Source organism: Dasypus novemcinctus, chromosome 4 (assembly GCF_030445035.2).
Source record: "Dasypus novemcinctus isolate mDasNov1 chromosome 4, mDasNov1.1.hap2, whole genome shotgun sequence".
Taxonomy (NCBI): Eukaryota; Metazoa; Chordata; class Mammalia; order Cingulata; family Dasypodidae; genus Dasypus; species Dasypus novemcinctus.
This window is the reverse complement of record NC_080676.1, coordinates 167286773-167298848: the sequence shown is the minus strand read 5'-3', so window position 1 is coordinate 167298848 and position 12076 is coordinate 167286773. Positions and strand designations below refer to the sequence as shown.

The 12076-nt window shown below is 68.0% G+C and overlaps 1 protein-coding gene across 6 annotated transcripts in view; it reads left to right on the top strand.

Annotated features, from left to right (window-relative positions):
* The first annotated feature begins 241 nt into the window (after positions 1-241).
* SLC19A1 (solute carrier family 19 member 1) overlaps positions 242-12076 on the top strand; it is a 32707-nt gene continuing 20872 nt past the window's right edge. Inside the window, exons 1-3 of one of the 6 annotated variants that reach the window (XM_058296359.2) lie at positions 242-344; positions 8888-9113; positions 10188-10342. Coding sequence is in view for 3 of the 6 variants with exons in the window: in XM_058296355.1 (XP_058152338.1) it covers positions 8928-9113 (186 nt within the window). In the remaining 3 variants the exon portion in view is untranslated. Of the gene's footprint in view, positions 345-4107; positions 4163-6062; positions 6196-8887; positions 9114-10187; positions 10343-12076 lie in introns of those variants that run through there. The other 5 variants (XM_058296360.2, XM_058296358.2, XM_058296355.1 and 2 more) reach the window with 5 other exon arrangements.

Genomic DNA, 12076 nt, shown 5'->3' with positions numbered 1-12076 from the left:
TCCCCTCCGGGCCACAGGGCCTTGTGCTGGGACGTCACGGCTCAGCCCTCCAGCTTGGCAGTGGGCTGCAGGGTGCGTGGGTCAGCGATGATGGCCCCTCCCCAGGACGAGGTCTGTTTTCCCAGCCTGGCTGGAGCCGGTCTAAGCCGAGAGCGGCTGCTGACGCCGTGGGCGTGCAGGGGCATGCAGGGGCGTGCAGGCCGGGGAGGGCTCGGGAGGCCCGGCCACCTGGACATCAGTCCTGCCCGGCCCAGACCTCGGAATGTGGCAGCAGAGCTGGGGCTCTTCGTCCGCCGCCATCCGCGCCATGCTGGGAGTGGGGCGGGAGCCCCCCCATTTCTGAGGTTTGGAGTTAAGGGCCCCGTACCCCGAGCTGGGGCTCTGCCCTGAGCCCGGCCCCGTCCTGCTGAGGGCACAGTGGACGCCGTGGCTGGCCACCAGCAGTGGGTTCCCTCGCTCTCTAGCCTGGTCCACCAGTTGCCGGGGTCCACCCAGGGGTGGGGAGGGGATAGGGAGTCAGAGGGGTGGGCGCCCTTGGAGGGGGTTCCTGGGGTGAGAGCAGTTTCTCTAGCTGCTGGGGCTCAGCCCTGCGTGGTGCCCATGCACCCTGCCCAAGGCGAGGCTGGGGGTCGGCACGCCAGGCCTGCAGCCCACCCCCCGCCGCGGTCCCAAGCGGCTGGTTCTGCTCCCCACACAGCAGCACTGGTGGGTTAAGTCTTTGGCACATCTCAGGTGTCACCCTTTCATTGATGGTTTCGGATGCTTCAATCTTCTCCTTTGCCCGAATCCTCTCTTCCTGTTTCTTTGTACGTTTTTTAATCTGTTGGACATTTTGATATTTTAATGTGTTATTACTATCACTTAGACTCTGAGGCATCTGTTCCTTGAGCTTGTGTCCAGCTAGTGTTATGACAGAGCTCTCCTTGAATGCCAGGAGCTAGCAAAATACAAAAGGATAAACAAGAAAACCCCTTTCCCAGTCTCTGCAGATGGGCCGAGCAGTGCTCTCGTACAGTGAGTTTTGAGAGCCGCCCCGGGCTGCAGTGTGCGGCCTGCCTGGGCCTCCTGCCTCGGGCATGCGTGTGTGGCCCGAGGAATTCCCCTCTTTACATGGATACCAGGAAACAGTTTCCCCCAGTCCCTGGCTCTGCACCCTGCGTCTACAGCCAGCAGCCCTTGCCTGCACTGCCGGGGTGTTCTGTAGGGGAGCTGGGTGAACCACCTTCCACGCACGGGCAAGGCATGGGCACGCGTGGCGAGGCCAGCAGGCCGCCGCCAGACAGAGGGGGCAGGTACGTGTGCGCCCAGCGTGGGCATGGGGGTAACTCTGCTCCTTTCAGAGGGGGGGCCGGGGAGCCACCCGGGGCTGGTTAGCGTGAGGGAGGGGCCAGCCGGTGCACATGAGAGCTCCTGCTTTCATTTTTCATTAAGTTGTATTGAAGTATGTCATTCATGCATGAACACGTCTAAACAGTAAGTGTATGGGAAAAGTTGTGAACATGCAAAACACACATGCCTGACTTCGTCCAGGGTTGTAGCACATTGCATCGTTGGCCAAAGTATTCCTACAACTACAGTCTGTATCTTACTTGTGGTTTATCTTCCCCCGTCCCACCCTATTATTTTTTTCTTAGACCGTACAATTTATCTAAAATTTACACTTAGTGGCATTTAGATTATTCATGGAGTTGTACATTCATTACTTCAATCAATATTAGAGCATTTTCATTACTCCAAAGAAAAAGAAAAAACAACAAAAAACCAAACCACTATCATACCCATTTGTTACGACTACTACTTACAAATCCTAGGATGTGCTTTCACCATTTCTATTCGTTTCCATACATTCCCAACAACTTTTCTGTCTTTTAAGTAGCCTTTTTCCTGGTTTGGCACTTGTCCAGTTATTGCAGTCCTTTAATTTTTTCTGGAGACTTGACAAAGGTGTTTCTACCAGTTTTTGCTGGTTGTGCAAAGCTTCTGTCGCAGACAGGGCCCTGGGGCTTCTCGCTCCCATCTTGGTGGGGCTGGGCCAGTAGCACTTGGCTAATAAATTAAGCACTTGAGAACCACTTATAGCTTAGGCTGACTAATGCACAGGTTCCATTTTAAAAAATAGGTCATATCCAAAATATATAAAGAACTTTTACAACACAAAAAGACAAACCATTAAAAAAAAAGGTAGAGGACTTGAGTAGACATTTTGCCAAAGAAGATCTACAAATAACCACTAGCACATGAAAAGATGCTCAACATCATTAGCCATGCACGAAACGCAGTCAAAGGCAGGAGACACCCCCTCCCAGCCTCAAGGATACTATTACTACAAAAGCAGAAAATAACAAGCATCGGTGAGAGTGTGGAGAAATAGGGACCCTGCCCACTGCTGGCGGGAACGTAAGATGATGCAGACGCTGTGGAAAACGGTTTGGCAGCTCCTCAGAAAGTTAAACATAGAGTGCACACGGCCCAGCAATCCTGCTTCCTGGTACATCACAAAGCCAGAAATCAGGGCTGCAGGAGGCACTTGTCCAGACTCTGTCCAACACCAGCATTCGCACCTGCCAAAAGGTGGGAGCCACCCGGTGGCCATCCACAGACGAGTGGACAAAGCTGCGGGGTAGAGTATTATCTGGCCACGAGAAAGAACGAACATGGAAGAATCTTGAAAACGCTCAGTGAAATAAGCCAGACACACAGGACAAACACTGCCTGACGTGACGTGTGGGACAGCCAGAGCCAGAACACTCACGAAGTGGACTAGAGGTGACCAGGACAGGCTGTGCATGCCTGGTGGGCGTCATACTCAAACGATGCTGTAACTCTGTTTTTGGCAATCGGCTCCTTCTAATGACAGCTTAAAGCCAAGACCTGCTGTCTGGGGGTCTGAGGCTGCTCGAGTGGCCAGTGGACACCCCGGTTTCTGGAAATCATCCCTTCGGAGTAGCCAGGGCCATCCTGCTTTCCCCAGAGCAGCTGCTTTCACACTTCCACAGCCCTGACATCCAGGCACCTCGGGTGTCACGTGGCCTGGGAACCTTCCAGAAGTCCCGCTGGGTGGGGTGGCCACAGGGAGCCCCGGGATGAGCGCGTGGTCGATTAAGTTCCCTCACGTGTCGGGGTGGCGCCTGCTAGCTCTCGTGTGGTGTGAGTGAGCCGGGGCAGGCTGAGAGGGAGCTCAGGACAGGCCGCCTCTGGGGGTCCCCTTGCACCTCTGCTGTGCCCTGGCACACAAGGGGCAGAGCCAAGCGACCCCTGCCTGGGCCCATGAGAAGAGCTGACGGTGCAGGGAGGGGAGGGGTCCCTGCAAGCGTCGGCACTCATCTGGGACCCGCTGTACTGGGCTGAAGGCCCCACAGCACACACCCCTCCTGTCTGCCACCCTCTCCCCGGGCATTCCTTCTTTCTGTGCCCCCTCCTCCTGCCCCCTGCTCCCGCCCTCCTCACCCAGTAGGCCAGCAGGGGACGTGACCAAGGCAGCCCTCCCATGTCTCCCATGGTCATTAGGCTTGGTGGCCCTCCCAGGCCACTGTTTCGGCCACTGGCTTGTGGGCAGCCCAGCTCCCAGGGTCTTGCCATGAGCCAGGAGGGAGGCCAGAGGCAGCCGCTGTCCTCCCGGCACCTGGCCGCAGCGTCCGGAGGCTCCCACGCCTTGCCTTGCGGCTGTGCTGCCTGGAGCCGGGAGTGGGTGGGTGGCCTGCACCACCCCCCCTGCCACCCCTGAGGAGCCTGGGGGGTCCCCGGGAAGCCCCGCATGGTGCTGGGGCGGGTGGTCTCCAGAGCAGGCACGCTGGGCCCTTCCTGGAGTCCCACCTGCCCTGCTCAGCAGAGCAGGGGTGCCCTGGCCCCAAGGCCACCCCGGACCTCCCCGCCGCGGGGAGCACAGAGCTGGACACCGCGGCGGGGCAGGCTGAACTGCACGGGCGCGGGGTTGGGGTGGCGGCCAGGCAGGGCCAGGGGAAGAGCCCACGGCCCCAGCGCGGGGCGCCGCACAGGCAGCTCTCCCCGGGAACGCGGGCGGGCGGGGTTTAGGGCCCGCGAGGCGAGGGGCGGGGCGCAGGGGCCCCGGGGCCCGCGCGGTCACCGGGGAGGGGGCGGGGCGCTCCCTCCGGGTCCAGGAGTCCGGGAGCCGCGAGCGGGGTCGGAGCGCGGGGCCGAGCAGGTACGAGGGGCTCGGGCGCGTGGGGAGGCCTCCGTGGGGGGTCCCGGGCGTAAAAGTGGGAGCTGCCGGAGAGGAGGCAGGGTCGCATGGGGCGCGGGCGGGCCGGGGGCTGGGGGCCGGGTGGGCGCCTCAGCGCCGGGGCTGCACACGCCTGGGGGCCAAGTGCCCGCCAGCGGCGGGGACGCCGGGGACGCTGGGGAGCGCGGCCTAGACCTTGGCGCGGGCGAGAGCGCGGGGGGGGGGGGGGGGTGCCACGTGCGCTGGGAGACCCCTGCGAGGGGGGCGCGCGGGCCGGGCCGCTGCTCCGCCCCAGGGCGGCGTGACCTGCATGCAGCCGGGGAGACCCCCAGCGCGCGCGGGCCAGGTGGCGCCGCCCCCACCCCGCCTCCCGGCAGCTCCGCGCCCCGCGCGCGGCATTGTGGGCGCCGTAGTCCCCGCGGCCGCGTGTGCGCGTGGGCGGCGCCTGCGTGTCCGGAGCCGGTCGCCGGGAGCGGGGCCTGCACAGCGCGCGGTGCGCGGGCGCGCCAGGTACTCGGGCCTGCCCGAGCCGGGGGGTTCCAAGAGCGGGCGCGGGGCCGCAGGGGGAGCGCGCGCGGGGCGAGTGCCGGGAGTCGCCGTGGGCGCACGTGGGCATCGGCCGGTCCCTCTGAGTTCACGGGGTTGCATGAACGTGGGTCCCCAGGCGCGCCCACCGCCCTCTGCCCGGGCGGGGTCCCGGGGTCCCGGGTCCCAGCCACTGGAGGCCGTCAACCCCCCCCCCCACCCCGTGCGTGCCCGGGCCGCATGTCTCCGCTATAGCGGCGGGCCGGTTCCCTCCGCTAACTTTTTCTCTTCCCGCTGGGACTGTTAGTGGGAGTGCTGAGCGCCGACCCCCTCCCCGGGGTGGGCCAGACGGACGGGAGCAGGCGTCAACTCCGCAGCACCTTGCACCTGCCGGAGCCATCAGTGCTCGGCCTCGGACACGTGGACACCGCGTGGGGAAGCCCCGCGCCATCCTCGGGGCGATTCTTGCGCACCGCGCGCCTGGTGTCCCCGGGCCCCATTGTCTGTTTCCTTCCGCCGGGGCTCGAAGGCGCTGAACGACTTCCTCTTGGTGTGGCCCTTGGCACGGTTCAGCGCGGTCAGCTCAGGAGGCGACGAGCCCCCTCCCCGGCCTGGGCGTCACGCCTGTCCTTTTCCTTGCGCTCCTCGCGCTCTGGAAGAGGACACTGCCGTGAAGTTGGCGTTGGAAATACCTCGTGCCGCCAGACTCCTGGGGCAGCCAGCCTCTGGGCTCTGGAGGGTCTTGGCGAGTGGCCGGGGCAGTGTCCTCACGGTCTCAGGGTGACCCAGCCCCAGCCTGCCCCTGTCCCAGGGGACAGGTCGGAGGCTAAGCGGGCATCTTCTGCAGGCTGACCCAAGGGAAGGCGTCATAAGGCCCTCGGGCCAGCCTGCTGGGCTGCCCTATGAAGAAGTGACTGGATGTCCCCTGTCCCCCAGGGCTGCCCAGCTGTTCCCCAGAGGTCAGGCCAGTCACCTTGAATAAGCTGAATGGGGGCACCTCTGTGCCATCCAAGTTGGGCACAGCCCAGAGCGGGTGTTTCCCAGGCCGTAGCGCGCAGCTGCAAATCGCGTCCTCTCAGGGGTCTTCGGTCTGGAGGGCAGAGGCTGCGGGAACTGCCACCAGGCGCGTCCCAGGACGTTTTGGGCTCTGGGCTTGGCGCTTTGGGAGTTAACGTAACTCAGTCATCTCCTCTAGGGGAGGGTGCCGCCTTTTGGAAATGCAACTTGCTGGGAGTACCTTGGTGGTTTAAAAACAAAACGACAGAGGTTGTTTTTCTCCTTTGATCTTTAAGTCCTCAGCTTTGCAGGGCTCAGCTGGTGTCCACAGCCCTGCAGGGGCGGGAGCTGGCAGCGGTCAGCGCCGGGGCGGGGCTGGGGGAGCTGGGACGGCCTGGAGGAGGAGCTTGGCTCTCCTGCCCCTGGGGTCAGAGGGCTTCCTGGAAGAGTGCAGGGACCCCTCCGGCGTGGCCAGTCGTGTCTTCGGGCTCCAGGTGAGTGACCACTGCCCTCGCCTCCTGTGAGCCAGGTGTCCTCGAGAGGACGAGGAGCCAGCGGGGAGCAGCGGGGCTCGGCCGGCCATTCCGGAGGCGCATGGACACTGCCCTGGGCGGTGCGCGGGGATCTGCTGTGGGGTCGAGTGGAGAGCGCCCCGAGGACGGGCGACGGAGGAGGTGGGGGAGCGCAGGTCGCTGCCCGTTGCCGCCTGCCGCCGCCTGTGTGGCTGGCATGTGGTCCAGAGTGGCTGCGGCCCAGGTGCCCGGCGCAGGGCGTGGCCCCAGACCACGGCAGGTCCGTGGCGGGCAGTCAGGAGGGGCCGGTGGTGTTCCTGGGCGCGGGACGAGCTGGGTGCGTTGAAACGGATTCCGTGACAAGCCAGGAGAGCGCAGGGAGGGGCTGGCGGGGTCTGGGGTCCTTGCAGGGAGGGGCTGGCAGGTGTCTAGGGGACCTCGCGGGGGGCTCCCGGGGGTCTGGGGGTCCTCGTGTGGGGTCTGCCAGGGGTCTGGGGGTCTGGGATTCGATCTTCTCAATATGCCTGGCTAGCGGACCTCAGCGCAGTCTCCCAGGTGTGGTGGGTTTACCTGGGGAACGTGTCCTGGGCTGCACCTGGGCCAAGGGCAGGCTGGGGGCCCCTGCGTCCCCGGGGGGCTGCTGGGGTGGGGGCGTAGGCGCCTGAGCCCGTGGTCAGAGCCCAGCTTCGCCCTGTCTGGGGAGGTGGGAGTGTGAGGGGGCTGCGGGGCCTGGGGGCTGGAAGGGGTCTCCCAGCAGGCAGGGGTGGGCAGCGGGGGCAGCGCTGGCCCACAGCCCCGGCCGCCTGTGCCCTTCCTGGACGCCGGGGCGCTCGGCAGAGCGAGGGCCCGAGCCAGGAATGCCTGGTCCTTGGCGGCGGCCCCCGCGGCGCTTGGAGAAGCCAGGGAGAACCAAGCTCAGCCCCTTCCTCGCCGGCGAGCCCCTGCTCAGGTTCCTGTTTTCCTTCCTGCCCTGGAGAATGCCGGCCCCCCGCCCGCCTTGTAGCCCCGCGCTGGCCCCGGCACCTGCTGCTTCAAAGACCCCCCTCTGCCGCCTCCGGAGCTCGGCGTTCCTGGTGCTTCCCGGCCCACCCCCAGGCCTGCGGGGGATGAGGGAGCGCCAGCGGGGAGTCCCCCGCTGCCCCTCGGGCCCCTGCTGTGCTCAGCCTCCCCGCGCCCCCCTCGGCCTCCCCACACGCCCCTCGGCCTCCCCGCGCCCCCCTCGGCCTCCCCGCACGCCCCTCGGCCTCCCCGCGCGGCCCTCGGCCTCCCCGCGCGCCCCTCGGCCTCCCGGCGCCCCCCTCGGCCTCCCCGCGCCCCCCTCGGGGTCCCTGCTATACTCGACATTCCTGCGCGCATTAGCGCGCAGGAGTGGGGGCGGGAGGAGCCCTTCGCGGTGGCGCCCATCCTGGCTGAGCACAGGTGATGCGGCTCTGGAGCCTGCGGTGGCTTTTTTTGGTTTTGTTTTTTTGAGATCTGGGCTGGGGGTCAAAGCTGGGTCCTCTTGTGGGAAGCCAGTGCCCAGCCCCTGAGCCCCCGAGGCTCCCCCGAGGCTTTCGTTTGTTTTCCTTGCTTGTTTTGCTTTGTTAGGAGGCTCTGGGAACTGAACCCGGGACCTCTCACGTGGGAGGCGGGCGCTCACCCCTGCGGTGGCTTCTCACGGCCCCTGGACCCAAGTCTGGGCCCACATCCCAGGACCCTGCTGCGCCCACTGCTTGCAGGTCGAGGGGATTTCTCCCAAGGCTGGACCCTGAGCAGATGCCTCGGGAGCTGGGCCCTGCTGGAGAGCAGAGCTGTCCGCGGTCACCTCAGAGATGGAGGGAGCAGGAGGTGGGGAGCAGGACGGGTGGAACAGGGAACAGAGGAACGGAATAACAGTAAGGAAGGAGTGGAGGGAACGGAATGGAAGGAACAGAAGGGGCGAGGGGACAGTGGAAGTGGAAGGAAAGGGAGAGCTGAAAACACCCGAGCGCTCCTCTTCTCCAGGGCAGTCGTCCACCCGAGGAGGCCGCCCCCTGCTCTGTGCCCTGCCCCTGAGCCGACACCCACCCTGAGCCGACCGCCACCCTGTGCCCACCACCCCACCCTGAGCTGACCCCCACACACGCAGCTGACCCCCACCCTGAGCCGAGCCTGCCACCCCAGCCTGCCCTGACCCCCACCCCAGCCCACCACCCGCCCCTCGCAGGACTGTCCCGGGGTGGAGCGCACCTTCGCCTCCCAGGGGGACAGGTGGGGGCTCCTGGCAGGCCTTGTGCTGCCTGCCCCCCCCCCCGGGGGCCGTGGCAGGGCTGGAGCAGGGCAGGGGCTCCGGGCCGGGTGGTACGGGCAAGCGGGGAGCTGTGGTGCCAGGGCCAGCCTGGCGGGTGGTCCTGAGGCCCCGGGAGGGAGGGGCGCCTGGCCCCCCCCAGCCCTCCCCTCAGCCTCCCCCGCCGCCGTGCACCCTCAGGACGCCTGCCGCGCCACGGCCGGTGCACCGCTCTCCTCAGCCGGAGGGGATGCGCTCACGCAGCTGTGTCCTGGTCCAAGCCGGCTGCTCTGGGCTGAGCCCACCCCCCCCCCCCCCCCCCCCCCGCAGGTCCCCGCACCGTGTGGGGCCCCGGGGCGCGCCGGCCTCAGGGAGCGGTGCCGGCGGCGTTCGCAGCGCTGCCCTGCTTCCCTCTCCCTGTCCCTGCAGGTGGAGTGGTCACCCCGTCCACGCGGGCGCCTCGGCGGCCATGGTGCTCCCCGGCCCCGGGGAGAAGCAGGCGCCCGCAGAGGCCAACGCGGGCCGGGAGCGGCAGTCCTGGCGGTGCCTGGTCGCTTACCTCTGCTTCTACGGCTTCGTGGCGCAGCTGCGGCCCGGCGAGAGCTTCATCACCCCGTACCTCCTGGGCCCCTGCAAGAACTTCACGCGCCAGCAGGTGAGCGGCCGGGCAGGCGGGACCCTCGGGCCAGCTGCCCCCGGCCAGGCCAGGCCAGGCCGCCCAGGGGGCCGGATCCGCTCGTGAGCTGCCCGGGAGCAGGGAGAGGGTCCCCTGGGGCACGGAGGCGGCTGCAGCCTTGGGTGGGTCTGGAGCACTGGGCCCAAACTACTCCCCCCCCCCCCCCGTGTCCTCCCCAGCCCCCTCCTCGCCCCCACTGCCCCCACCCCTGTCCCCACCCCAGCCCCTCCTGTCCCCATCCCCATCGCATCCCCCTCCCTGCCCCCTTCCTTGCCTCACGTGGCCGCAGGTGGGGGGCTGGACAGGAAGCCCCCTCTGGGCGCCAGGCTGTGTAGACAGACCCCTGCTGGGCATTGCTTCCTGGAGACGAGGTGGCTGCTTGCCTGGAGAGATGAGAAGGAATGTGCGCCCAGCGGCGAGTCCCCGTCCTGCTGGCGCTCTGCCACGGCTCCTCGGGCAGCTGGAGCACACGTCAGCGCCCGCGGGGGCTCCTGTCCGTTTCCTGAGGAGCGGGCGCTGGCTGCCCCGGGGGACTTCGGTCTGCCCCGTGCTCCAGGGCCGCGCCCCTGCCTGCCCCCTGCGCCCCGCGCCCGCTGCCCAAGGACCGTGTCCCTCCAGGAGAGGTGGGAGGCCAGCCCGCGCGGCCTCAGCTCCCGCCTGCCCCTTAGCGTGGGTTCTGATCCCGAGGGAGGCCAGCGAGTCTGTCACCTGTGGGGTCTCACCTGGGGCCGTCCCTGCCCCGCCTGCGTGCCCCTGTGGCCGGGTCACACAGGCGGCTGCGGGGGCCACTCCTGCCCTGCTCGACCCACCCCCCCATGCTGCCCACCGTCCGCTCTGCCGGCCCATGGCCCCGCCCCAACCAGGCCCTGCACCTGCTCCAGCTCTGCCGGGGCCACCGGAGGGGGGATGCTGGTCTGGGGGTTTGCCTGCTGCCTGCTCCGAGCTGACCCCAGGAGCAGGGCCCCTCCGGGAGTCCTGAGCCGTGGCCGCACCTCCTCTCCCCCCTCCCCTTTCCCTTTCCCTTCTCCCCTCCCCCCTCTCTCCTCCATTCAGTCGCTTTACGCGGTTGTTGCTCCGAAGCTCCCGCCATCAGCGTCTCCTGGGCACAGCCCCGAGCTGCTCACTATGCTGGCACCGTACCCTTCAGAAAGGGCTTGGGACACGCTTACGCCAGGGCCGGTCTCAGGCCGGTGCGCCGGCGTCCTCAGGTCTGTGCCAGGATTGTGCCACATGTGCCACCTGCCACAGCGGCAGGGTCACCGCTCCCGCCCCACCCCACCCCCACCCCCCTGCAGCCTGCACCCCCACCTGCAGCCCTCGCCCCTCCCCCCAGCCTGCGTCCCCTTCCCCGCAGTCTGTGCCCCAACCCCCAGCAGCCCCTTTCCTCCCAGCCTGTGCCCCCAGCCCGCTCCCCGGCGGCCTGTGCCCCCATCCCGCTCCCCGGCGGCCTGTGCCCCCTGCCCGCTCCCCGGCGGCCTGTGCCCCCAGCCCGCTCCCCGGCGGCCTGTGCCCCCTGCTCGCTCCCCGGCAGCCTGTGCCCCCTGCCCGCTCCCCGGCGGCCTGTGCTCCCAGCTTGCCCCCCCCCGGCAGCCTGTGCCCCCAGCCCGCTCCCCGGCGGCCTGTGCCCCCAGCCCGCTCCCCCCCCGGCGGCCTGTGCCCCCAGCTTGCCCCCCCCGGCGGCCTGTGCCCCCTGCCCGCTCCCCGGCGGCCTGTGCCCCCTGCCCGCTCCCCGGCGGCCTGTGTCCCCTGCCCGCTCCCCGGCGGCCTGCTCCCGCCCTCCAGCCACTTCCACGTGGGCCTGGGTCCCAGCGTCCCAGAGCTTCCCCGGTTGTTTGTCCGCAAGTCCACGGGAAGGTAGACTGTGGGGCTGAGAGTAGGGGCGGAGAGGTGGGGGACGGGAGGGGGCGCGGGGAGTCCTGCGGCTTGGAGCTGCCGGCGCTCCTTCTCCAGGCCTGGGGGCGTGGTTGGGGTCGAGCGGTCAGCGCCCCGTGGTCAGAGCTCCTGCTTTCCCAGCTCCCTCGCGTCAGGATGCGTGACCCGGGGACGCCGGTCACTGCTGCGTTTGTCCTGGACAGGCAGACCTTCCCGGCAGATGGGCCGCCGTGCCTTTAGCTCCTGGGGTCTTTCCCCGTGGGGGGCGGTACCCGGGGTCTGGGGCCAGTGCCCGGTGTCCTCTGCAGCCGCGCCCGCAGCGCCCACAGTGCCTGCCCATCCCTGGTTCTGCCGTGACGTGTGGAGAAGGCCCACGTGTGCCCAGGTCCACGTTGACCGCGTGGGCAGCGGGCCAGGGCTGGCGGCCGCCTGCTTGTCCAGCTGCTGAGCCGGCTCGATCTGTGGGGTCAGGGCGGGCGAGGCCGCCTCGGACGCAGAGTCCCCAGCCCGCTGGATGTGGGGGAGCTGCCGGCACCTGCCCTTTGGCCACTTCTGGGCCCAGCGGGGGGGGCGGGCGGGTGAGTGTGCATGCAGTGGTGCCCGTGCGCACATGTGAGCGCGCAGGCGGCTGTGCACGCGTGTGCCCCTGTGGCGAGGAGGGGTGAGCCCCGTGCGTAACGAGGTGCCGACTGGGCAGAGGTCCGTGGCCGTGGGCCCTCGGGCCTGGCTGCCCAGCAGTTTGGTTCGGGGCTCACGAGAGGCGTCCCCCGGTTCAGGCCTGCGACGGGGGGCTCTGCAGCCCTGGGCGCCCCTGCTGACTCTGTTTGGTCTTTTCACTCCAGGCTGCGGAAAGGGGCGCCCGAGGTCCTCGCAGGCCTGTGGCTGTGGGGAGGGGGCTGGCCGAGGGCCGTGGTGTGGGCGCCGGGCCGTGGCCTGGTGGCTGCCGGCCCCGCAGCTGAGGCCCTCGGGCGCGTCGGGCGCTGCGGCGTGGGCAGCCTGTGCTCGCCGCTGTGCTGAGCAGCCCCGGGGAGGCGCCCGGCCTCCTGGTCAGTGTGTGTGTGTGGGGGGGT